General features: G+C 39.5%; 5 protein-coding genes and 1 long non-coding RNA gene across 6 annotated transcripts in view; 1 reads left to right on the top strand and 5 right to left on the bottom strand.

The window, feature by feature from the left end:
- The window catches only part of kdm4b (lysine (K)-specific demethylase 4B), a 33198-nt gene extending 31159 nt beyond the window's left edge, over positions 1-2039 (bottom strand). Inside the window, exon 1 of the mRNA XM_077583517.1 lies at positions 1920-2039. The gene's annotated coding sequence lies outside the window, so the exon portion shown is untranslated. The remainder of the gene's footprint in view (positions 1-1919) is intronic.
- Positions 1348-6767, top strand: LOC144062297 (uncharacterized). The gene is made up of 4 exons (XR_013296375.1): positions 1348-1688; positions 5130-5242; positions 5322-5905; positions 6134-6767. It is a non-coding gene; the product is annotated as an uncharacterized LOC144062297 (long non-coding RNA).
- On the bottom strand, positions 2310-13869 carry uhrf1 (ubiquitin-like with PHD and ring finger domains 1). The gene is made up of 17 exons (XM_077583518.1): positions 13744-13869; positions 10706-10868; positions 10316-10582; positions 9778-9923; positions 9308-9523; positions 8917-9032; positions 8614-8800; positions 8416-8539; positions 6352-6459; positions 6118-6222; positions 5823-5929; positions 5562-5724; positions 5332-5469; positions 5034-5133; positions 3833-3981; positions 3500-3598; positions 2310-3418 (listed from the first exon to the last, which is right to left on the bottom strand). Exons 2-17 carry the CDS (start codon positions 10856-10858, stop codon positions 3272-3274), a joined length of 2325 nt encoding a protein of 774 aa, XP_077439644.1. The 5' UTR covers positions 10859-10868; positions 13744-13869; the 3' UTR covers positions 2310-3271.
- A 572-nt stretch (positions 13870-14441) lies between these two features.
- On the bottom strand, positions 14442-19698 carry kcnn1b (potassium intermediate/small conductance calcium-activated channel, subfamily N, member 1b). The gene is made up of 9 exons (XM_077583519.1): positions 19326-19698; positions 18716-19135; positions 18531-18626; positions 16895-17313; positions 16667-16808; positions 16316-16426; positions 16116-16243; positions 15824-15893; positions 14442-15170 (listed from the first exon to the last, which is right to left on the bottom strand). The coding sequence occupies exons 1-9, from the start codon at positions 19338-19340 to the stop codon at positions 14886-14888; spliced, it is 1686 nt and encodes a 561-aa protein (XP_077439645.1). The 5' UTR covers positions 19341-19698; the 3' UTR covers positions 14442-14885.
- Positions 19699-19965: 267 nt separating this feature from the next.
- LOC144062786 (uncharacterized) lies at positions 19966-22402 on the bottom strand. The gene is made up of 4 exons (XM_077584496.1): positions 22201-22402; positions 20986-21100; positions 20045-20874; positions 19966-19989 (listed from the first exon to the last, which is right to left on the bottom strand). The coding sequence occupies exons 2-4, from the start codon at positions 21083-21085 to the stop codon at positions 19966-19968; spliced, it is 954 nt and encodes a 317-aa protein (XP_077440622.1). The 5' UTR covers positions 21086-21100; positions 22201-22402.
- A 475-nt stretch (positions 22403-22877) lies between these two features.
- On the bottom strand, positions 22878-26722 carry ccdc124 (coiled-coil domain containing 124). Its single transcript, XM_077585165.1, has 5 exons — positions 26585-26722; positions 26090-26267; positions 25786-25975; positions 25188-25293; positions 22878-24407 (listed from the first exon to the last, which is right to left on the bottom strand). The coding sequence occupies exons 2-5, from the start codon at positions 26246-26248 to the stop codon at positions 24203-24205; spliced, it is 660 nt and encodes a 219-aa protein (XP_077441291.1). The 5' UTR covers positions 26249-26267; positions 26585-26722; the 3' UTR covers positions 22878-24202.
- Between the last annotated feature and the right edge of the window lie 161 nt (positions 26723-26883).

Raw genomic sequence — 26883 nt, 5'->3', positions numbered from 1 at the left:
ATATATACCTCTTGGGGCTACCTGAATGTTTTTCTGACCCTTTAACAAAAAATATTTGCCTTTTCACAATTACGCCAATCAGAAATACTCCATTACAATTTTTACACTTTTACACTCACCGTTACAGTAAAAAGACCAAAAGAGTTAATATCATGATATGAATTTTACGCTATATCACAAAGCCCTCAGTCTTTGTTTGAAGCAATTAAGTCAGCAGCAAAAATATGGAAGTATGGGGAAGATATTTATTTACATATATTACATTTATTTTCAAAGAACATGTACATTAGTATAAGATGTAAAAAAAAAAATGGTTACATAGACTATTACACATAATTAAACATGGCGCCAAGTAGTATTGTAGCTGTTGCCTCAATTTGAACCATTTTAAATGACTACCTCTCACACAGCCTAATGTGTGTTCTTGCATTATTCGAGTAACAGCTTTTAATATTTTCATGGCATTTCATTTTCAGTCATGTTTGGAATTGTGAATAAAAAGCTGATTGTGAACAAAATCACAATATTTGTCAAAAATAAATAAATCGCAATTTAAAAAAAATCATAAAATCGTTCAGCCCTAGTAGAGACTGTCTCGCCTTTCTTGAGCAAATCACCGTGGAGCAGTCCCAGATTGATATTGTGGAGAACTCCCTTGAGTGAATCACAATTAGCAATCTGGCTATTGCCAGGTTATGGTTGTACTACACCAAGCACGTCCAGACAGAGTAAAGCGTTTAAAAAAAAATTTAAAATTTAAAAATTTTTAAAAAAAATTAAGAAAAAGGGGGGTCACGGCTTGTGAAATTCTCATTTCATCGCATTTTTACCAAAGCAACCATTGAATCATATTATTTGTACTTGTATTCGTTCTTAAATGCTTTTAGGCTCTAAAAAAAAAAGTGGAAAAAGACTAAATCACCCAAAGTTTTGGGTGAATTTTGTCTTCGTCTGTTACATGTCCTTTTCACTTAAAGTAATATCAGCTGATCAAGCCTGTTCAAACATTTTATAAAATGAGTTGCATCATTTTATTTAGTAATATTGGTACATTTAATACTCACGGTTACAATATTGGCATCGTATTGGAAGAGAAAAAGTTGTAACGGGACATACCTACTAGAAATAACTGGTCAAGTTCAAAGCAAATTGAACACAATAAAGAGCATAAATGAAAAGCTTGTCACAACCAACTTACACATTAAGAGTATCTCTAAAGGCACGCGCGCACACGCATACTCCGTGCTAATCATCGGCATGTCAACTTGTAAATATTTTAAGCCACGCTTGCTAACGTCATATTTTTTGTATACTGGTACAGTACTTTAAAAAAAAAACACACACAACAATTAATCAATCAATCAATTTGCAGTGTATACACTGTATAAAGGAATGGTGACCCCGTTCTTTAAAACCAAAACAAATGAGGGCCTACACCGACCTTTTAAATGCCAACTGCTTAACAACCATTAAGCATGGCAAATCATTTTGCCGGCAGTGAGATGTTTCAGAGCTGCAGAACAGCAGAAGTAATCGAAATAATTTAGTCTGATTTTGATCACACTGGGAATTGGACGTCATTTAAAGCAGATGCTAACGACGAGGATAGCAGGAGGAACTACTATGAACGCTACCGGTGTCTCGGAAAACTCTCTCGCCGCCGACGGAAGCTTCTGTTTGAAAAACAGGTATTTCAAACATGTATTTCAGTCAGAACTGGTACGGATATGCGAATTACGTTTAGCGCTGTCCTTACATCGCCGTATCGTTAGCCAATAGAGGTTAGCTACCATTTAGCTATGCCTTACGACGGGCAGTTAAAGGGTGAAAAGGCAAAACACCACGACGACCACACGTCGATTAAACAATAAAGAAAAACATACACGTGAACACAACTGTCTGATTTAGGGAATCGTTACCTCCTGCTGCGGCGTGTCGCCTCTCTCTGTATCCAAGTCGAGTAAGTGCCGTTTTCTTACAAATTTAATAGCCCGAGCTTCCTCTAAGCATTTACAAGCTAAAGCTATTCGTGTCACGCCCACCTCTTAAACCGCACTTAACGATTGGCTGAATGACACCAACATCGCTTTTATCGGAAATCCAGTAATACTATTGGCTCGTAGGATTACAGACAGATCAGGTAGCCAATGAAAGCCGGCGATCATTCGCCTTACAACGTATACGTATCCAGTTGCTGATTGTGCCAACTGCCAAGCACGTACACACTCAGTTGATACATCCTAAAGGAAACGTTTACGACAACAAACGAATGCACGTTTACTGTCAATTTCAAATACAAAACTGGCAAAACAGTTTTTTTTCATTTTATTGAATAACAATGTAACAAATTCGCAATATGTGCAAGCAGTTCTAAAACCATATCAAAACTAAAATGAACATTATACAATTTCAGAAAATATACATTTCCCATTCTGCAAAAATCATAGCCTCAACAACACAGGACAGCTGCCAGGTGGTGGATATTCAAATTGGTGCAATTGATGGCAAAGGCAAGCAACATGAACTACACAAGTTTTTACAAGATCCTGTTCAAGAGCATTGTGTGAAATTTTCTACATTTCAACACTTTTTGTATTTATTTCTAGTAGTTTTCAAAGAGGTGCGGTCCCTAAAGGAGGCAAATGACTGGATCACAATACGTTAATCAAATGTTAAGGTTGGGGGTGTTTACATGACACTTCCAACATTTAATAAAATACAGTATGGGGGTTTTGCACAACACTCTTTAAGCAAGGCAAGTAGAACAAAATAATTAAAAAGGAAAAAAATCTGTAAGTAAAAAAAAGAAGAAAAAAAATGCCTGACAGTGTAATGTGCAACAGCCAATTTATTAAAATAAAAAATGCCTTTGTTATAATTTAAACAAAACAAAAACTAAAGACATTTAGGAAGAGATCTTAAGATGACTTGAGGAGCAATCACCCCCCGCGCAATTGTATGACACTTCTTTCCCAGTGGAGTTAACAAGTATTTAGTCAAACGGTAAAATCAAATTTTAAGGTTGAAACTGCATAAGGGTATATAGGCAGTAAGTAACAAAAAAAAGGGAGGGGGGGGGGTAATCAATGTATCATTACCAACACATTATTGAAGAACCATCATGTTAGACAGGAGCACTGAAGTCCACAACAATGGTAGATTTATAAATCATAAAAATATATTAAGATAAACGAATTCTTTATCGTCTAAATGAAAATTGCCCTTGCACTTTGCATTGTTTCTACCATGGCTGAGTCGGAGGAGCTCTTGATCATCGGCCATTGCTGTAACCTGGGAAAAACTGATTGAGGATCTCTTGCAGAGGCTTGTTGACAGTCATGGAGTAGTTTTTGCCCAAGTCATGTCTGCAGGCTGGGCAAGTGTATACGTCTGCCCTGAAGGAACGCTGAAGGCATTCCTGAATGTTCAAAATGGATACATTAACAGATTAGTACATAGTTTATACTTATACGGTAAACTTTTTCTTTTCTTTTTTTACCTTGCAGACATTGTGTTGACACTCGGTGGTGATGGGCCGATAGACTACTTCCTGGCAGCAAATGCAGAGGAAAACCTCTTCAACTTTGTTCAGAAATTTCTGCAGAAGCAAAACATTAAATGTGTGAGAACATAATTGTAATATAATTTTTTTGTGTATGCTAACAATCTGTTTTATTTTGCGTTTCCCACATTCATATTATTAAAGAAAAACACAAATCTACACAAATCTTGACTAGTAAGTTACTCTAGCCAACTACCTTGTTGCCTTAATTGAAAATAGACAAATGTTTTCCCCAAACGTGATTCAGCAGAATCCGACAGCAATGCTCACCGGGCCGAGGGACAGCGATTCCATGGCTTCATCCCAAAATTTCTTGTTCTGCGTGTCATCCTTGATGAGTGCCTTCTGCGCTCCAGACAGCTTATAAACTTCCACTTTCACTTTCTTGGGACTTTTGGCTGGTGAGTTCTTTTTGGAATCTGTTAAATGAACAGAAGAATGCTAAATACACTAATAGATGAAGTAGTACGGGAGGGATTTGAATTTTCTTTGAGTCTTATTGACCTAAGAATAATAAAAAGGAGATTTATTTCCCCATGGACAACTGATCCATACATTCCTTTTTTTTTTTTACTAAATGTCATACATTTTACAGCACAATAAAATATTAAGAATGTTTGTCTTCCTACAGAAACATTAGTATTAAAACTTTTTTTCCCCTCGCAAATCTTTTCCCATTTTCATACATTTTTGAAAAGGTTCCAGGGAACCACTAGGGCGGCGCTAAAGAGCCATATGCCGTTTAAGAGCTGCGAGTTGTCACCCCCCTTCCCACTAACTATACATTTTCTATTTGAAACCGTAAATATTGTGGAATATTCCATACTTTTACATCACAAGTCACTGGTGTTAAAAAAAAAAAAAAAAGAAAATATTATTTATGGCCATAGGCGAAATTCACATGAGGTACTGTTGTAATTAACATGATTATTAGGAATGTAACGATAACTGCAATATCGTGATATTAAAACTGCCACAATATCGCCATCACAATATTAAAAGCAGCACATCTGTTAAAAAAAAGTCAGGTTGATTTCCATCTGCTCGCTAGTTTCTTAGTGCATTTTAATTTTCATAAAGGATGCTTTGGCCCTTTTATGTTTAAAATCCACACTAATTGTCAGATAAAGAGAATGCAATATGCTTGTGAATCGAGTCAATATGTGTGCGTGCATTAACAAGTAAGTGTCCCAATATTAAGCCTTATTAGAGATTGCAGGTGGTTTATATGAATCGCTGTTATGTATAAAAGCACAATATTGTGCTTTTTTTTTTTTTAAATGTGAGCTAATTTTTTGGCAATATTGTGACCTTTATTTAACATCTCCAACCTCCCCACAATATCGTGATAATTATCGTTTCGTGACTTTCATATCGTGATGTTTGAATATCGTTACATCCTTAATGATAACAGTCAATTTAATGTTAAGAAATATCTATTGGACTACCTAAGTGAAGAATGTCATCTTACCGATGCTCTGAGAGTCTCTCTTTCTCTTTGCCTGGGTGGGTGTCTCCTCCTCTTCCGCTTCACTTTTGTTCTCTTTCTCCTTCTGATAACCTGCAGGGTACTGTCACAAGATTGAGCGGATTCAACATTGAGGCAAGGAAGACAGCAGTGTCATAAACCTCAATGATTGCGTGCATATTTTTCCAAATCAACATATACTGTATGATAAGGTAAGATCTACAGTAACCGTTATTAGCCCCACAATGGGGAAATTTGCAATACAGGCGACTGATTGGATATTTTGTGTAGGGATCATTACCTGCAAGACAAGGCCAAGCTTCTTGATGCGTTCCTTGCCATCTCTCGTCCATGGTGCTGGTTCATCGTCATCTCGCTTAAGGAGGTAGCGCCAAACTAAGAAGCCAGATTTGCCTTTGGCTGGCCAGTACTTCGCTATCTGAAGATAAAGACGCATAAATATATATCAATACAATAAAAGTTTGTGAAATAACTGCTAGATGCAAGAAGTATTCTAAATTTAAATATTACTTTGTATATCCCATCATATCGGTTTCCTTCCTCAGGGCAGTATTTACTGTGCTTGCGACCCTTCCAGCTGCGAACCACTCTTACTGGCTTGCCAGCCTTCCAATTCTTTGCCTGAGCACCATTCTTGTCATTGACAGGAACATTGCAGTTGAGAGCAAGAGCACTAGGAGAAGCAGAGCAAATAATAATGTTCTTAATAAAGAACAAATGTGGCTGATTGAGATTTTGTTTCAGTGAGGGCAGAGCATAAAGCAAACGTACCGGTTCATGTGAGTCAGTGTCTGATCACACGATTGCTCAGCAGTCCTCTTGTTCCCGGACAGATCTCGACCTCCAGAACCAGTGTAAGTAAACTCATTCCCATCATCCTACAATACAATAACAAAACATACAGTGCGAGTCCCCATTTAAGTTTAGTTAGAAAAGGCAATATTAAACTGTAGAAATTAACCCCCCAACCCTCCCCCCACACACATCTGACTAGCTTTAAAATATCAAATCACTGCTTACAATGTATTGATGTTTTATGTCATCACATGTGCCAAAATAAACATACCACATCATCCTCATAGCCTCCTGCCAAGACCAGAGAGTAGGCACCATCATTGTTCCTGCCGTGGATTCCAGCTACATGTGGCCTGTGGACACCAGACTCACTGACCTGGATTCAACAAAAATAGGAGATTGACAACCATTGGAAAGACCATACTAACCTTCAGCATAGAGGGATGACCGACTACTAGAATCAGGGCCGGTTTTATTTATTGCTTATCTTGCTCTATGGACTGACCTGCACTCTGAACTTCCACAATGAGCCAACAGGAACACCAGGGATTGGGCCATAGTGGTTGGACGGGACAATGGTACACTGCTTGGTTCGACCAACACAAGCCATTCCCTAAAGAGAGGATTACAGTTAACAGTGTGTCAAGGCAAATCGTTGTAGCACACAGTTAACTGTTGCGCACTAATTATCTAGAACAGGGGTTGGCAACCTTAAATATTCAGAGCCATATTGGACGTCTACCACAACAATCAACAAGAGCCACAAAACTTTTTTGACATATTAAGTGATTTATTTTGGTTTTGCATTTAAGTGTATTATAAAAACATGTGCCCTTGATTATTGTTGAACAAATTATTGTTGTGCATTTGGTATTGTTTAGTAAAACACACACACGCAAACCTATACAACCTATTATACAAAAAGTAGAAAATAAAAAAATGTATTAATTAAAATAAACGCATGAGTGAGTTTGTGATGTGTGATTGCCAACCCCCGAGTGTGCGGGCGGGAATAGACATATATTTTATAGATATTTTCACAATAATAAACGATTTAGTTAATGTCATTCTTTTCTCCTGAACCTCCGCATACAGCATGAGCACATCACCTTCATTTTCACTCGTGACTGCAAGCTGTCATCTATGATATAAGCGCAACACTAAGTGGTTTTTTTTTCCAGAAACCTCTTTTCTTGCATTTATTTATGTTTTGCCTACCAGGGGTCTAAACACTTAAATCTTGGTGCCAGGTGTCACCAAGGTGTGACTCATGGAAAACAAAAAATATATATGTATGTCATAAGAGCACCATAAACTTCAAATCCAGAATTTTACTTGAGAAATTAATTAAGTAATTTAAATTTCAATATTTATTTTCTAAAGACAGAGAGAGCCGCAGAAGATGGATGGAATGAGGAGTCATGTTGTTCCACAGGTGGCAGACCAATGGTCTCGAAAGTCATTTCATTAACATTTTAACAAATGATATTTCAATTAAAACTGGCCAAATTTTAATGCAGTCGACGTTTATGTGAGGATATTTAAGTCAACGTCAACTCATTTATAGTTTTTCAGTTGACAACTCATTCACATAACTGTTTATATTCACACTTCAAATACAAGCTCACCCCCCCCCCCCCCCCACCACAGACATTGGCTCCCCCGCCAATCAAGTCGCTCCACCACCTAACTTTCTCACCCAATCACAATTAGACACTTCCACTGCCCTGCAAAAAGTCAGCCCTGACATAACTCAAATACACATTACTACAACTGCAGGGTCGCCGCAGTACCAGAATTGAAAAAAACACCCACATTGGAGGGAATGCTTTGCATAAATGCACTGTAGCGAGTCAGTGACCACGCTAACAATCAGGGTACGTGGATCCTGTGCAACAGTTCTTTAAGTCGCGACTGTCTGTGATTGTGTCAGTGTGATTGGATATGTCGGAAGGTGGAGCAAATGGAAGAAGGAATGAGATCACACCGTCTACCTGTTGAAAGCTTGAGCAAAACACTAGCTAGCAACATGGCACAACTTTTTGGGGGTTTATTATGTTATTAGGCTAACAATAACCATTCATTTTTTACATTAAAGAGGTTGTTGTCAGTCACCCTTGTTTCATCATCTAAGCACACTCGACATCCATTCATCAATCCATTTTCTTAACTGCTTCGTATAAGTATATTCATTGATTTTTGTTACAGGAAGGTATTTGGTGAAGTCGCTAACAGAGCTGACGTGAGGATTAATGCTGTTAGTCACCTAGAGCTTTCCATTTGAGGCTGCATAGCAATTGTCCATTGGTTATATTTGAGGACAGAGGTACATATTTTGCAAGTAACGGTAAACATGCAACCAGACTAATTTTTAGTTTAATTTCCACAAGTATGCAGCACCACTGCTAGTTAAGTACTTGGAACCATCACCTGTTGTTTATGTCAAAACATTTGCCTGCCAAATAATCAAGTTAAAGCTCTACCCATCATTGACATGTGATGATGCCAACTAAGTATCAACATTTTATGTTTCAAGAAATAGAAACACAGATTAAAGTCACAGACTCACCTTGCCCCAGTCTCTCTGGCTTGAAGAGCTGGCAGAAGCCATTTTAGCTTTCTTCTTACTCTCCTTAAGTTTCTCTCCAGCACTCACAACCTCATTGGAGTCATTACGGCAATTCGGACAGTACCTGGTTGAGTCAAACCAAAACAGTTATAAAAGTACTCAAATTCAATAAATGACAGAACATCTGATCAAACTGACCAGTCTTCATCCTCTGGGATGGTGGTGAGTGGTGGGTTCAGGCAGTATGTGTGATAGGCCAGGTCACATTCGTCGCACAAAAGCTGTTTGTCAGGATCCTGCTTGATGCCGCAAATGTTACAGTTGCACCAGCGGCAGTTTTTATCAGGATCATCCTTGCAGTGTTTGCACTCAGGTCCATTTGATCCTGGAAGACATAAATGAATCTGTACAATGCAGTCTTGATCATGCAATAAAACAACACACCATACCAATGATCAATGGGATGTATGCCATTCTAATTGAACCAAAAGTGAGTCTTACTTTTTATTGGGCTCTCAGATCCAGCCGGCATATCACTTTGAGAACCAGGCTTCTCAATTTTGTAAATTTCAGTCACAAACATAATCCGGCAGTCATTGAGAGAGTCCCCTGCATCGCTAAAAAAATTGAAACTAATTTTAACATTGTCTCAGTCGTTTGCAATAAAGCAGCACAACAAGTACATTTAGCAACTTGAAAGATTAGCAACAAAGCTTGATTTAAAAAAACAAAAACAAAAAAAAAAACACCCGGCATCTTGAGATCCATATTTCCTCTCATGGGATTAATAAAGTACATCTACTGTGTATATATGTTTACCACACTGAGCAGATGAAACATGAACAACAATCTATCGTTTTCAAACAACACATTTTCACAACATTGAACTCACCCTAGAATAATCTTTGCGTAAATCTCTCGCAGGGTGCGCGTCTCCCTTTTCCTCTGGATCTCAGCATCATACCAGTAGCCACGCTCCTTGGGGTCGTCTGGATTGTAGTTGAGCATAACGATCATACCAGGCTCCAACTGGTGCCACTGGTACACTGTCCGGGCCCTTGGGCGAACATCCTTAGCCAAAAGAGGGATTACACCGTTCTCTGGGTAACTGTAATGGAAAATATTAAGATAAGACTGTTTGTCATACTAATAGTTCCTCACCACTCATACATGTTCCTCTCATATTAACACACTTGTAACTCATCAACACATGATGGTCTTTCAGGGAGGGAGTTCATTGCAAGATGCAATAGTATAATAGAACAAGATACAAAATGTGGCCATAATCTGGTGCAGCAACATCTGTTCACACTTTATCCATTTATTTAAGTAGTGGGGTTCACTTTTCATGTTTAGGCTTACTCTTCGTATTTCACGTGGTACAGTATCTCCTGTTCGTGCTCCTCCACATCCTCTTTGGGTGTCTTGGGGCTCCTGGTGACATTCACGATCTGGGCCTCAAACCACGCCCCCATATTCAAGTCCCTTGCGTCCACCATTTCATTTACCTTAAATATTTACAATAGAAAAACAACGAGATTTAAGCATAAAGTCTAAACCAAGAGTCAGTCTCTGTTGGGATTAGAGATGGGTTCAATAAACAAACAATTAGTGGTTTGAAGTATTGGGGGCAAGATGGAACCATTTCATGCAAAGGGGCATAGTTGGGATCACTCTTATTTCAATACCAAGGATTTGTGTAAATGTTAAAATGTTGTTAAAACACATTTTGAAATAAAAATGTTTGTGTTTAAAAATAGCCTTACCAAGTAATGATTTTATTTTAATTATTATTTATTTCATGCATACTGTATTTTTTTTTTTTTTAAGCCTATACTGAAGGCATTATGTTCCAGGTATAATGACAAATATAATTTTAATACCAGGTTTTAAAACCTACCTTGTAAAATCCAAATCCAGGTTCCAAGACCTGAGGGGTGGTTGCTTGGGCAGAGGTACCAGCGGTCTGAACCTCCATCTCACCATGAGTTGAGCTCTTGTCAGACTCACTCTGGGTTGAGCCGCAGCCAGAATCCGAGTCAGAAAGATCTGCTTCTTTGTCCTTGTTTTTGGTTACTCCAACACACGGTGTGTTCTGTCTAGTAAGCAACTGCACTATGTCATTAAGGCCCACGTTGTAGTCAAATATTGTGTGTCCATCCTCCATCTAATGAAAAAAAATTAGGACTTGGTAAACACTCTGCTCACAACAGATAATCCAGTACAGATATGCACTGCATGCAAATGTTTAAATGAAACATTCCTTTACTCAAGTGTGATTCCATCTCACCTGCTTGCCACGGTAGAAGAGCCTCTGTCGCTCAGGCTCCACCTTAAATAGCTCTGAGATCTTCAGACGCAGCTCATCCACCTTGGTAAGTTTGGACAGCGAATCGACCCTGTGGGTCTCTTTGCCATCCATTGTTCGCACTTGAATCCACATTGCAGCTGCCCTGCATTGAGATTCACTAAAGGTTAGCTCAAAAAACAATTTCCCACTTAACACCCTACAACACAAACTGAAACAAGACTAAGAATAATAAAGATATTCAATTGTCTTCTACACAGTGTAACAGCATCCGCCACGGTGAACCTCTGTTATAGTGGGGTAAAGGGTTGACACCCTCACAGTACGCACCAATTTTGATGTCTCTTTTTATTTTTTTATCACTGTTATTTGCAGTAAACAAGAACGGTGACATGGCATCTGTATGTCCACCAGACACTATGTTCTTCTTCATCTCTTATCTATGTACTGTACTTCTTATACATAGTGCACCTGTGTTTAGAGATTAAGTCACCACATACGTGTTACAAGTTACATTTATGTGAAATGTGTGGCAAATTGCAAGACTGTAAAAAAAATGTGAAGTTGGATTTTGACACTTAAGTTAAATTACATTTGAGTGAAACTTGTGCCACGTTAAATGGAGGTTTTTGTTTTGCATTTGTGAACAATATATGATATAAATGAAACATGCAGTGGCAGCATTATAAAGTATCCGTACTTGGCTTCGGCGTGTACTCAAATGTAAGTACTTGCACTCATGCTAGTTCTAACTCGGTATCTAAGTCAGGGATGTGATTTGACCAAAGTGAAATTATCTGAAAATTTAGCCGGGGGTCTGGGGGCCGCTGGCACCCAGCTAGGTTCCGTGTTTTTAAGTACTTTCAATGCACTCACATGACAAAGACATAGACAAAACAACAGCATAAATTTTCAATGTATATTGAACTATCCCATATAAAATGGCAGTTTTAGTCAACTCAAAATCAGTCACATTCAAAAACATTGGACTGCCTTTGCTTTTAAAAACTATCACTGAGAAGATCATCATATCTAACTAATGTGAATACTAAATTAACACATAAATAATGTTGAAGACTTCAAATTTCATGAACAAATAATTGTATCATGACCAAATGAAAAGTAACTCATATTAGAGCATACCACAAATGTCTGTTATAGCAGAAGATGTTATCTGTCGGAGTCATGTACATACACAATGAACTACAAAAAAAAATAAAAAAATCGGATTTTTTTTTGGAGGGGGGGGGGTTAAAAAAAGCGGAATTCCGCGAATTAGCGGAAAAATCACATCCCTGCTAAGTGCATCACTAGTACAAAGTCAAGTCCAAATTTAGAGTTGTGCGCCTTGAGTGGAGCTAACATCTTGTGCTGCAACATCAGCCGGGCACCACTGAGTTCTACTGGAAGAGAAGCAGCATAATAAGCACCAAAAAAGAAACATAGGAAAATGAAAGAGCATGAGAGCGAGAGCAAGAACCATTTTGCTAGTTATTTTGAATTAGTTTGAATTTGCAGCATCACCCCTTCCTTTTCAGATTGTTTTGCATATGACAACAGAAGAGCCAAGTGAAAGAAACTAGAGGAGTCACACTTGCTGCACATTGCAACATGTTGATCTACTTTAATGGTGCGCAGCAGCACAAAATTAAACTTCCCACACCTGAATAATAGTCAAGAAATGCCAACTATAACTATCCTTGCTCCAAGTTCCATATCAGAGTTCATAAGGTTGGACCTTTCCTCCAAGAGGAAACAATTACATGTACATACCTAAAGAAGTTTAATTGCATTGTACTGCAGTTTATGCTGCAGGTGCAACGTTTTTTGATAGTGTATTGTATGTTTTTTGTGGGATTTTTACCTATTGTAGGTGGGGTTGATAACCCCCACCATAAATTGGACACCATTTGAGAATCTGAACTGTGTAGATAATGACTATTGACAAGTGGATTACTAAAATGACCCAATTGAAGATTTAATTTAAGGAATATCTCTCTTTCCTGCTTTCAAAGCTGTATGTTACTTTTTAAAAGTTCACAAAGAAGCTAAATAAAACAACTCTTCAAAATCAAATATAAACTATTCTCTGCATAATCAACCACTTTCATTAACTGGACAATGTACAGTACATTACAGTCAAAGTGACGCAATGCAAAAATGGCATGTCACTCGTGCACATCACAAAGGGAGGGAACAACCTCATTTAAATACAGTGCGGGAAACTGACGAGGCCACGCCCAGTTCTTTCAAACGCAAGCCCATCCGGACGGGAGGGAGGCGCTAGCAAACAATGTGGCGTCTCCCTGACAATGAAATGTACCGAAATACTGCCTTCCATGACGATTAAAATAACTTATCACAACAATCAAGTGACGGGGCCCTGGTGGTGTAAAATACCTCGCGGGGTGTTTGGCGTGCACTTTGGCATCCACTCTTGCGTGGTTCGTAACACCCAAAAGGACAAATTTGGGCAAATAGTAACAATGGGGTAAACTCAATCTCACAATCAAGGACGCACTTCATTTGAGCGTGCATTTAGAAATAAGTTTCGAATGCATCGATAACTGACTGCTATGGGAAAAGGGCAAAAAAAGCACGTTTTTTCAGAGTCACCTATTTGTTTCGGTTTCACGACAAGCATACATGAGGTGAATGAAGCCAGTATATTACTGTTTGAAATCATTAAATTAACCGTAAGCATCACATGAAAGCACCTCGTCGACAGTATCGTTCGCCCGCTTTCATTACGAGGCTCGACTGTACAACAAAGTGAATAGCACGAAAGTTTAAAGGCGGTTAGTTAGCCATAATCATCAGCTTTCACCGCTGGAAAAAAGCCGCAGCAAGCGAGGGAAAACTTGTCCTAAGTTCTACATTCGTCCGCCGCGATAAGTCATTGTGATAAACTCGCAAAGTAACGAGGTATGACAAGTTAGCTAACCTCAATATGTTCGGCACTGGCTTTAAATATCAAGAAGAAATTCAAAAGTGATAATGGACACGGAACGCGAGCATACCTGTTTGTGCGTCCACGAGAAATAATAGAAAATTGTGAATTTGTTTAAGCCTCGTAACGTCTCAACAGCTCCAACAAGCCCAACTCTTGTTGGCTTCCTTTCAATGAGTAATTCTTCAAGACTTTGATATCCCACCCGATTTTACGATTATTTTTCGCTATTGGCTGCTTGTCTCCTACTCTCTCCGTTTCATTGGCTAGCAGTGCCGTCAATCTTCAAAGTAAATGGCGCTCAGTTTCAGCGCGCGAAACGAAATTCTCGTGGGCGCAGCTCACTTCCTAGCACTTATCGCGAGATGATGCGATGCCCTCAATTTCTCCAATATCCTGCCTTCAGGCAGATGGCTTGTTCTGGTTGTAGTAAACAACATTATGGCTGTTGCTTCGTGTTGTGCTCGAGGGCCTCGTTAATCGTCACTTGAAGTATCACGTCACAGCTGTGTTGCCTTTATTTTTCACTTTGTTTTGAGAACAGTAGGGCTAAAAAGCAATTAATTCGCAAGACTGTTCTTAACTGTCAGAACTGGGCGCCATTTACGTTACGTAAGAAGGTTGGATGCCTGGCATTAGTGCTTAATTGTGCTTTATTAATTTTTTAAATAAAGAATCAGTATATGAGTAGTTTTCATTGTAGCTACCAAATAAAAAGAACATAGTACAAAATATAACAAACATTGAACAATCTCCTTAAAACCACAATCATGTACAGCATTTACTTTTTATTTATTTATAATAAAATGTTTTCAATTAAAAGTACACTTTATTCAAATATAACATTTTATTATACAGTAGATAATAATCAATTGTTTGCTAAAACTACTATTTTAGATAACAAAATTCTCATCAAAATGATTAAGATTGTTCTTAGCTCACTAAGAAATGTATAAAACTCTTACTTATTACTTGTACCTATTTATGTTGAGCACTGTATGTTAACCCTAATACACAATGAACATAAGGAGGTCGGCTCCTTCTCATACTTGCACTTTATCATAATGTGGCATTCGATGTGGATTTAGGATGATTTGGAAAACTTGGAAGTTGAAACGGCAACTCAGAGAGGTCAGAATCTGGATCTTGTAGTAAAGTTATCTAACAAAGTATTTCGGATTGTGTTTTTTTGGTTCCAAAGCTTGAGGCCAATCAGCTGTATGGCGTCTGTGATGAAGTGGGGCCTTGGCAGAGCGGCCTGGCGGGAACAGAACAGCACTCGGAGCTTAGGGAGGACGACAGGAAGTGGACCCGGCAGGCAAGGTCATCTAGAAAATCTTTTTGTATCTTTGTTATTGCTTGAGAGAGCACGTCAGGCAGCGAGTGCATGTTGAGAAGCATCAGGTCCAGTTTGTCCTCAAGGGCCACAATCCTCCTGTCCAGCCCCTCACTTCGATGCTGCAGGTCCGACACCAGATCGTACATCATGTTCTGAGTCTGGAGAGAATGGAAAATAAGTAGAAATTTAAACCTTTAGTGACCAGTTCTAGCAAACTTACAGCAGTTTTAAAAGGGGACAAAATTTCATGTTTATCAGTTAAACTGGACGCTGGACACTATTTATACTTATCGGTTGGTTTTGTTGGATGCACAGATTGACATTAGCTAGCTTTAGCTTCTGATAATAAGCAGCACTTACTTGATTATCCGGGGAAGTTGTCGATGTGGTGAGGGTGTGGGTGTATTTGCGTTTGGCTGTGTGTCCATCCGCTACTGCGCAGTAATTGGAAAAGTGTCTAGCCTCATTTGATAGTAGCGTCATAAGCAAAAGTAGAATCCCCGCTTGTTTGTGTGAGGACTTGGTTGTGCTTCACAGTTTGCAGCTGCTTGATCAGAGCTAAATGCAACCAGCCCCTAGCTTCTCCCCTTGTTTTCATGGCATAAAATCTGTATTTGCCAATATTCCAACAATATGTGGGTCAGGTTGAGGGCCGGCTCACATGTGTGAGAAATACTATAATTCTTGATCCTAGTTGTGGTATTTTGATCAAAGTAAGACGCTCATATGTTACTCCTGGGCACCAGCGTACATAATTTATTAATTTCCTTTACATTTTGAAGAGGGTAAAATACATTGTTGGAGTGTGTACCTTTGCAAGATCAGCAATGGTGTTGGCCTGGTCAGTTAGTTTCCTTTGTTCCATTTTAACTTTTCGCAGCCTAAAACATGAAAAATAGCATGCATACATTTTATTGTTGTCATACGGTTGAGACTAACTGTAATACATAGTGTAAACACTTCTATAACTACAATTTCATACATTTTCAGCGAGGCTAAAATCTGGAAATAAAAAGTTACAACGGACTTACTGATTGAATATCATGCACGTTACATTCAATGAACCTTAGAACCTGTGATCATGATATGATAAGTTTACCCACTGGTGGATAGCTTGCAGGAATTTCCGCTGATGGTGTCGTACTTTGGCACGATCAACTTTCTTCACCAGCTTGGTGTGTTTGTAAATCAGCCATGTCTCTCTCAACACATTGGCTGCAGTGTTTTTCACCTGTGGGCAAAACAGGACGAAAATTTTAAGTTCGTAGGTGATGTTTGCATTGTGAGATAAAACACAACAGACCTTTTTATAGAGCTGAGTATCCATCATGAAGTTATGGACGTGCTTCTCAGCTCTGGTGAGCTCGGACTTCCTTGCAACCACAGCCACCACCAAAGCTGTACAGCCGGCTCCCTGGGAACAGGAGCGATGGATAATTAGACTGTGACTCACTGTTTACAGTAGGGATTGTATTGTGAAGGAGGGGGGAGGGGGGTGTAAACAATCAAATAATTTTTATTTACTTTAAGTATATTTAATGGGTTTGAATCTGTCTGAAAACTCTGAAGTCACTTATTTAAGTGACCATTGTGTGTTTTTCTGTCTTGCAGGGAAGAGAACCAACAATTTCTTCTTCTGGTGAATGAATCCTACCATAATGCCTGTTAGCAGGCACACTCCTTTTCCGCAGTAAGTGTGAGGAACCATGTCACCATAGCCAATGGACAAGAAGGTGATAGAGATCAGCCACATTGCTCCTAGAAAGGTGCTGGTCACCTCCTGTGCATCGTGATACCTTTTGGAACATAATATAACACTAAAGGTAGTACCATGTACAATGTTTAGAAAAGTAAGTAAAAAATTGAGGTTTACGGTTGATACCTCTCACAGATGCGCACAGTCCATGCTGCAATAATCCAACAGGACACGCTGAACACGAGTAGAACAGTGCCAGGGCAGATGGTCATCAGAGTCTTCATGACAAAACGAGTGTCAAAGCTGATTTTGTTTAGTGCCCCGATGCTGCGAGAAGAAGCATCTGTGAAGAGCTTGCTGTGGAGTAGCATGACCCGGCCAATCAGGTAGAGGCGCAGAAACATGGGCACGGACAGGATGATGTCGACATCAGCGTCCGCCACCAACGTGGTGTAGTTGAATGCCAGTCGAGTAGTCCAGCTGAACACATATTGACCCGGGATGGGATGGATGGCACACACCAGGAGTTCCAGCACAATGAAGAGAACTCGCTCAAAGGTCATGGCGATCCTCCAGTCATCCGCACCATTGTCCACCATGAAGAGCTGAAGAAAACGTGTGACTGTTACTTGTGTATTGGGTACCCAAAGTAGCAGTAAGTCATTTCATAATTCTTTGGAAAAAGGTTTTGCTGTGCTGGGAAATATTGGGGAGTTCTCATAGCGGGGGTTGAGTTTAGCTCTCCTTAGAAACAATTTGGGATTCATTGTAGAACTAGGAACCATCTATTCATCCATTTTAGCTTTTATTTCCCCCCCCCTGGTCATTCCACACATATACAATTGTTCACACGTTCATATGGCCCCATCGGCCAATGACATAAATACATAGTGGATCTGTATTAAATACTGTGTACACTACATTATACCATAATGTCCGCATGACATAGGTAAAAGAATGACAGCACCATCTGGTGGCCCACTTCACCTAATAAATAGTTCACAGTGTGTTTAAAAATGTGGTTAAAATCTGCCATCCATCAATCAGTTCATCCATTTTCTACAGCACTGGTCCCTAATGTGGTCACGGGTGAGCTTGAGCCCATCCCAGCAGACTTCCCACAAAACCTATATGAACGTCGGGTAACTTTTGTCTCGTTGACAAAACAAACATGAATCATTTCCCAATACTGTAGAATAAAATCAAATAAAAGAAACTAGCTACAGATAGTGTGTGTGTGTGTGGGGTGCCCCCCAAAAAATCGACTCTCATAAGAATCACGATTCTCATTTAGTACAATTCAGAATCGATGTTAAATGTCCCAAAATCGATTTTATTTAAATTATTTTATACTGTCTTGCCTTTGTCTGTGTGTGCCTTTATTTGGAGCGCTGTTCATGTTGTACCCGGTTTGGCCACTGAGGGGCAGTGTGGTTCCACGCGGTCTAATACACTGTTAAGTTGTAGCCACATTAGAGAGTGTAAGGAAAGTCATGATCAAGTTATTCCAATAAGTTGTTTTTTTCTTTCAGCGTGGAGCCGTTCTTTTGAGTCATAAATGTGCCGCGAGTAGCGCACTAATTAGCATTAGCGAGTCAGACTGGAGTAGATCATTACAATTCCTTGCACATCCATAGATTGAAGCAAAAATCATTGTCAATCAAATCATTTTAAATAAAAAAATCATTCTTAATCGAAAATCGATTCTGAATCGAATGGCAGGCCCAAAAATCGGAATCAAATCGTGAGACATTCAAAGATTCCCACCCCTAGAAAATAGCCCACAGTTAAACTAACAATATGTTCATGTGCATATATTTACCTGGATTTCCCTCGCATGGTACATGAGAATAAGACCAAGTAAAATAACAGTAGAAACGCTAATAAGGCCTTTTAGTACATATGAACATATGGACTCCTGTAAAAGAAGAGAAATAAAAAAAAAGTGAGTGTAGTTTACACTAAATGTTACATTGCTTAAATAGTCTTTTTTTTAACTTCAAATACCTTGCTATAAAATCCTCGAGATAGCTCAGTCTCAATCACCATGGCAACAATGCCAAACATCCCACAGACCAAAGAGTAGTCACTCAGCTGTTTGCGCTTGCCAAAAAGAGCTCTGCGCTGACCCAGTCTGAAGCTGATGTCCTTCTTCTGCGGTACACTACCTTCCTCTCTGGTGGCATTGTCACAATTGGCCTTACTTGAATCCTCTCTGATGACTTTGGAGAAGGCGTCCTCCAGGAGGGTGCTGTGAAGAAGCTGCTGGCCTGATTGGATTCCATCCGAATTGGATCTCAGAGTTTCATGGCTGGCCAGTGATCCCACAGCATTGCCATTGCCAACGGCGCCACTTCCTGTGACTTCAAAAGGAGTGACACGTTTTGAAGGCGAGAGTCTGGATCCACTGAGATGCTGAGTGTTTGTCTGTGAAAGAAAGAACAGCCAGCAGTCAACAATAATGTGTAATCTAATGCTACTACGGCTGCCTCAGGAAAACAGATTTTGGCTCAGAATTTCTCCATTAATATGACACACATAGGAATGCCATAGGCTACAGTAGAACTTCCAAAGTGGAGCAAAAATCAATTTAAAGTATAACTGTGTTAGTACCCACCAATTGAAAATGCATGACAGTCACGAGAAGAAACGGGAATCATTTAGTTTGCAAACTTCTCTCGTCTTTTCCATGCCAGTTAGCAAAGGGGAACTGATTCATTATTGCACTTATGTCACATGTATTAAGTAGAAAAATCCACCTGTGGTATCAGTCTCTGGGGGCTGCCATTTTGTCAAAACCACCCGTTTTTATCCATCTCAAGGGGTGGCCATTTTGCCTGTACTGCCAGTTATCAACTGAAAATGACATCACAATGCTTAAGCGGTGTTTGGTCATGTGACATTTGCAAGATCTCAGGAGGCGACCATTTTGCCACTTGCTGTCGACTGAAAATGACCTCACAGTTGCGTCAGGCCTCAGATAATGACAAGTCACTGCTCAGGTTGTGAATGTCACATGACCAAACTCTGAAAACTGTGATTGGCTGTTACTTGAGCAAGTGCGATGTCATTTTAAGTGGACAACCAGATAGATGAAAATAAGTGGATTTTGAATCAGTTTAGAATAGTATTTTTTAACAGCACATTGATTAAAAAAAAAAAAAGTTGACATCTCCATAATTAATGCAACATAAATAGACTTACTCTTTATAATGTAATAATAATTAATATCAGTATCAAAGAAGCAGCTCTTCGTTTCAAAAAGGTTGGTAACCCCTGAACTAATTAAAAGCACAAACATGTCATGAGTCCATGTAATTTAGGATAATCGTGTACCTGACAATATCTTGTTCTTGTTTCCCCCTCTACTAAGTCTTGATGGTCAAGTGAGCTATACTGACTGGTGGAGAAGGACTGCACACTTTGGTTCTTGGCTGGTGTTGAGGACCTCTTGACACGGGCGGTCCTGGCCATATGATTGGATGAGAGATGGTGACACTTGAGGACGACGGGAGGATCTTCGCGGGACTTCCAGGTTTCGCCACCGCTGACAGAGTAACGAGCGTGTTGCTTTTCACGATCCTGAGGCTGAGAATGTTGGATAAGTTTCCTGTTTATCTCAGGGCGTTCATTAGCATACAGAGGGATGTTGAAGTTTGAATTGGCATCTTTAAAATAATTGCAAATTTGTTGTTGTGAAAGAGTCTTTTGTGCTTGTTGGTTGATACACCGAGGCATGAAACTACCACATGAATACTTGTTTGCAGGTTGCAAGAGATCCCTCTTGTTTGTTTCGTGTGGGAAGACCTGGCGACCGTCAGAAGTTTGGGTGCTGGGAGGGAAAAACTGCGAGCGGGGTGAGGATGAAAGGCTTATTTTGTGCAAGAGACAACCTTGAAGTGACTGAGGTGGAAAGATGGATTCTTCTGAATGATGCTGTTGTGAGCCAGGACAGGAACAAGCACACTTGTCGTCGTTTGGATGTCCCATACGTGTTGTCTGATCCTGGGCTGAGGATGAGGATGAATCCGCTCCTTCCCCTCCACAAAGAAGCAGCCAGTCCTGGTTTGTCAGCTGAGATATGGTCACGCTTTCAGTTTGCAGCGGTGGCATCTGAACAGAAACTTTTGAGGAAGGAATGACTCCATTGGAAGTTTCGTGGGGCGCTGAAGGAGCACAACAGAGATTCATCTCCTGCGTTGGTGAAGTCACCTCCATGCGTGTTTCTGAGGATTGCTCATGCGTTCCCTCAGGATTTTTGCTTGGGTGTGACTGACCTCTTGAGGTGCAACCCTCGCGGTCATCATCACAGAGCACTTGACCTGTTGTGTCGAGGCGTCGGGTTGCATTGGTGGGTTTAACCAGAATCAACCTCATGGTATCTCTGCACGGCTGAGACAATAACACAGTTATGGAAATAAAAAAAGAAGTATTGCGTGTGTTTTACATGCACTCAATTCTACTTTTAACCCATCACATCATGCAAACAGTGGTGTGTGAATACATGTATAGTATACTATACATACATACATATATAGTATACTATACATACATATAGTATATCGCTGGCGTCGGGCCAAAACCTTGTACCACCCAAAAAAAAATAAAAAATCAGGTGACCCCATAAACTGCATGCTTGTTCATCCATTGCATCATCAGATGTGTCAATAATTCATAAAAATGACATCCACACGCGGAACGACCAAAAGTAGGGATTTTTTTTTTGATTTATGTGAAACTTGCCAAAATGTGACTGATGAGGTTTCGGGCCGACGCCAGCGATTTGTATATTAGGGGTGTGCATCTCACCAATATAAGACGATTCAATCTCGATACATGGGTTCGTTCCGGTTGAAGGATGGTTCAATTTTAAAGTGGAACAATTCGATATGGTATGGCTCAGTTTGAGAGAGTATGACACAATGAGTTTTAGATACATATGAATGAACTTGTCCGTTGTCAATAATATAAATCAATTTTTTTTTTTTTTTTTGCAAAAACGATTTTCCGATTCAAATGGATTTTCACTACACCCGTAATGACAAGATTTATCATAGCACAATCCAAAGCATCCTTGTAACTTCATAGTTAGCAACAAAAAATAGAACATTGGATCTGCCTGTACTGTATCATACTCAGCTAGAAAATATGTATCAAGTAAATGAACAAATTCTGACCAGGACATTATTCAGATTCTAGTCTAATCACTCATTCACACTTAAAGGCCTGAGCCCACGACCTCTGTAATGTGAGGTGGAAGTTCCAACTAGTTGGCCACTGTGCCGCCAGGTATAAAAAGCCCTATTGACACAATTTAGCCGCTTCATACACACACATGCACAATGTAGGAACATTACCACAAAATGGCTGTGGGCACCTGAAAATGAATTGAAGTAGCAATAATGTGTACTAAAGCTGGAGCCTACCTCTTTTGAAATTAGTATTGACAATCTCCCAACGCCCTCCCCAAAAATAATTTTTAAAATCCTTACCGTCTATTTGTTATTTTTCTGCAGATTAGTGGAAGGTTCCTGCTTGGAAGTGCTCCAGAAGCAAAGTGTTAAGAAGAGGCGAGGGAGGGAGCGCTTTCTCCTATGTGCACCCTTGATCATGGCACTTTGGAGACGGTCTCCTTTGAAAGTAATGATTAGAATTCAGTATGAAGAAAGGAAAGGGGCAGCTGGCCTGGTAAAGGGTTGCCATGCAAATGCATGGGAGTGGGCTGGAGTGGTGACAAGGTGCAAACAGCACGCATCAGATTGGACAGACTGTGAAAGTGTAGGATCACAAGTCCAAGCTCAAAGACATCAGCGTTTCCACTGATCAGCAGAACCACCTTGCTTTCAAAGCTGAGTGGCAAATAAAAGATCAGTTGCACTCGTCATTGATGCTCCGCAGTTCAAAGGCCTTTGCCAGATTCTCTTATCTGCCCAACACAAGCGTAAGGCAGGACAAAAGTGTCCCATTATTAAATCAGCTTGTGAATGCATCAGATGGGTGAGAGCAAGGCAATCTCGCAATAAGCAAATGTTAAAACAGCGGTTATTTGCGCCCTGACATAAATCCCAAACTACAACTGTGATACCAAATATAAAGGCACATGGAATGTTTTTATTTTGTAGGACTGCTGCTCTCCATTATTTTCCAAATAATACAATAAGTTTCAGTATTGTCATTTAATAACTTTAATGTTTTTTGATAACCAGAGTTTATCAATACAACCACTCAACTCAAAAATATCGATTCAATCAGCCACTTGGCATGAGGAAAAGTTACAAAGCCTCCAAGTCTGCTGCCTCTGCAGTTTTGCATTTGAACGTTGCAATATATTGTAAAAACAAAATAGAAATCCTTTGAGTAAAGTCAACATTGTAGCTGACCTAATATAAAATTCATTCAGAATGATTTTATGTCCATTTAGTATAAATTATATTTCCTTCAACGTCTGAATAGAATGACACAAAATACATTTTGGCACTGCAAGAAGTCTTTCAAACTAAGATGTTTCGCTGCCCCCTTCACATTTTCCATTTAATGATGAATCAGCAATGATTGGTAAATAAGACATTCATAAAGCAGAATTATCTTAGATGTCATCATCCACTTTAATCTCAGGGAAAATGAGACTTTAAAATCACAGCAAACTAATGGCCACTCAAGCACATGATATCGATATGTAATATTAAAAGGGTCAACAACAAAAGCCGGTGACTGAACTTATGGAAAATTTGCTGGTTGAAATGGAATACGCTTTTGTAAATAAGAATTACACAGTAAAAAGAATCACATTTGTTCTCACCTTCACGCTAATTGAAGTGATGAACATCATCGGATGTTTCACTTTAGTACATTAGTGTGAAAGCATGTACAATCCAACCTCTTTCTCTCCAAGTGTGTTAAAACAAAGTCATGAGAAAGTCATTTCATGTTAGTCTTGCACAGAATTAGTGGCAAGCTGAATTCTGCTTGTCCAAGTACATTTCACACTGCCCATCAAAGTCAGCCATTTCTCATCTTTATACTAAAAGGGGGGGATTGAAGTTGACCCGCAAATTTTCCAGCTTCCCAGATAACAGAAGCGCAGCAGGAAGTTGGCACCTCCTGAGACGCTAGCTTGAATTGCTTGCTTGACAGCAGTTGTCACTATTCGACAAGCATTTTATACGTCGCATCACACGCGGGCGCTGACGTTGCCTCATAATCAGATTATTTATATGCAGGATGCTGCATCAATTGTCGGGAATGTTACGCTTACGTGTGTTCTGAATAGAAGTCACAGGCGGATAAATACCGACTCTATCTTTTGTATCTAATGTGTCCATTTTATGGAAATGCAGCGTGAAAAGGGCTAAAGTATGAGGGGGACCAATAACGTTCACTTTTGCTCAATTTTGGATGAATGAAGATGATTTTGCTCTAAAACTCTCCAAGGTGCATAAGACAGTTTCCAATGGGAGTTGAGCGTTGATGGTGAAAAGGACCCAGTTGGTGCCTTCACTTTGAGTTGTACGCAACAAACTTTTGATTGAGGGGGTTCTCGGGAGACTTCATCCACTCCTTCTTCAGCAGCTGCTTCAGCTGAGACAATTTCATGTTGGGGTTTTCGATCTTCAAGCGAGGCAAGTTGGCCTCCTCGTATGACGTGAAAGCGGCTTTCATCCGGCGCTCCGGGTGGCGGTCCAGGTCCTCAGGCGCAATGCTGAAACAGGAGCATCAGCAACATGTGAGATACTTTTACTGTGAGTCTTCAGTGGGGTACACACATACAGATAATCAGGCCCAACCTGACCCCAATTTGAACCTTCTGATCAAAGTCACAAAAGGCCCGATTAACAGATGTCTCCCCCCCAAAAAATCCTGAAAGATTAACCTTGTGGTGTGGATTGTGTCAATAGTTAATTTTCATAATTGTGGATAAAAACACACTATGCTCATTATTCCCCACAGGGTGAAAAGGGATTTTTATGTTAAAATTTGTTATGTGGGTACCTGGCTTCAGGTGACTTTATGCTTCGGTTCACTTTTATCGAACTCTAGATTGCAGCCCTTCGTGCATTTTGTATGTATGTAAATTGAGAAAACTTGGGTCGACCACCTACAATAGGCGGTATCAGTACCATCTCATATCATCACAATTTGCGATTTGCAATTTGCGTTAAGAACACAAATAGTGTTTTATGTACTTTGACTGATCCACCACATCCTCAGGTTTGCATGTATAGTGGAATTATCAATGTCAGACACTAAAAAAATAAAATAAAATAATAATAATACGAAGTTCCAAAGTTTTGGGACAGTTTCGACTCAAAAATAACAAAATATATATGTATATTTTAATTCTGGCAATACCGATACAACGTTGCTATCGAAATATATTACAATTAATGAACTGTTATGAACCAGAATAGAAATGTATGAAGACACCCTACAGGGATGCTGCCATTATTGACATTCCTGTGTGTACTGAAACGACTGTTACCTGAGCACAGCAATGGCATCTTCTACTGTTCTAGCTTCAACTGTTCCTTCCTCCTGAATAATTCTATTAATATTCTCCTCCAGCGGAATTTCCAGATGGCTCTTTTCTGTAGATTAAAAACAGGATTCCTCATTTCAAGATGTTATTTTATGAAAGATTAGCTAGCAACGCATGTTTAGCATTTTTTTTTTATTGTGTGTTCTTTTTAACTAGCTAGATACTTATAGCTATAATATATATAAATCATAGAGTTTAAAAGTAATATTTAAACAACAAAAATACAGTACACCCCACATTTGATTGAAAATTGTTTGATCCACCTCGAAACCCCTCCGCAGACTAGCGGAGCGCATCATCATCCTCAGTACATTCACGGGGTATGTCTGTCTAGTCGAGTGAAATTAAGTGAAAAGTTTTTTTTTTTTTTTTTACTTTTTACCACTCAACACCAACACATTATTTTCATTACTAGTCTGCTTGTTTGCTCCTCAACAATGTTGCAACTTCCTAATGAGGGAAACTTACTAACGTGCGTGGCGTGCATGCTTAAAAAGATTCATTGTGTTTAGATGAATTTGCACAATGTATTTGAGTTTACCTTTAGGCTTGAGCTGCTGAGGCTGTGGAGCACTCTGTATAGCCTCCTCTATCTGGGCTCGGGTTACCTTTCCACCACTTCCACCCTCCTTCTGGGCTTTGCCCTTTATGCTGGCATTCTCCTCATCTAGGAGTCGCTGGGCTTCCTTTTTCCTCTCCAATAGCTCAATCTTCTTCTTTTCCTTATCATCCTGCAAAGGCAGAAAACAACCTTGCACATCTGCCGATTTTTGTAGATATGTGCAAACCTAGCCATCACATGTTAGTCATGTCAGATTCGGGTCATGCAGTGCCAAACTGACTACCTTTCGCTGCTCTTTTTTCAGTACGTGTTTGTCAGTTTCCTGCCACAGGGCATCATCCTCTTCCTGCTTCTTGCGCGCATCCGCCACTGCCTTTGCCTCAGCCTTGCGGGCTCTGGCTGTGACCGCCTTGGAGTTCTCACTCTGAAACTTCTTCGGCATCCCAGCAGCCGCCGTTTAGCTGACATTAAATGAGACCACGCTATCATAAGAAATGGTTTTCCCCCAAAAAATAAATACAACTAGTTTGTAAATTGAGGAGAAACATTTTCCTAAAAATATTGCCTAGAAAACAGATACCAATATATGATATGCTTTCGTTTTCTAACAAATTTGGGCCGCAATTCTTTTTATCAGTATAGTTACGGAGCTACTACTAGCGGATAAGCATGTCAAGTTTGCTTATTGATTTGTCACTCTCTTTTTGTGTTCACGCAAATATGGTGAAGACAATAATAACCGCAGTTAAAAATTGTAAGAAGATTTAGTGTATCATACCAGTATTAGACGAAATGCAGGTCGTAATTAGACGAAATGCAGGTCGTAACTAGACCACAAAAATCTTATATTTTTGTAGAGGTATCCGCCATATCCTGTCGACGCACTTTGATGACGTAAATGGATCCAACTGAGTCTACTTTTTAACGTCAGATCCGGTCACGAAATGAAACGTTAATTCTTATTCTCATGGAATTTTATGAAATGCAAATACAATCGCAAAAAAATATGTTTGACTGAAAGCTAATCAGAAAGGTTTATTCATATTTTGATAACTGTTTAAGGCAAAAGCTGTACTC

The sequence above is a fragment of the Vanacampus margaritifer genome, chromosome 13 (genome assembly GCF_051991255.1).
Source record: "Vanacampus margaritifer isolate UIUO_Vmar chromosome 13, RoL_Vmar_1.0, whole genome shotgun sequence".
In the NCBI taxonomy this organism is placed as follows: domain Eukaryota; kingdom Metazoa; phylum Chordata; class Actinopteri; order Syngnathiformes; family Syngnathidae; genus Vanacampus; species Vanacampus margaritifer.
The sequence above is the reverse complement of the archived record's forward strand: the minus strand, read 5'-3'. Positions and strand labels throughout refer to the sequence as shown.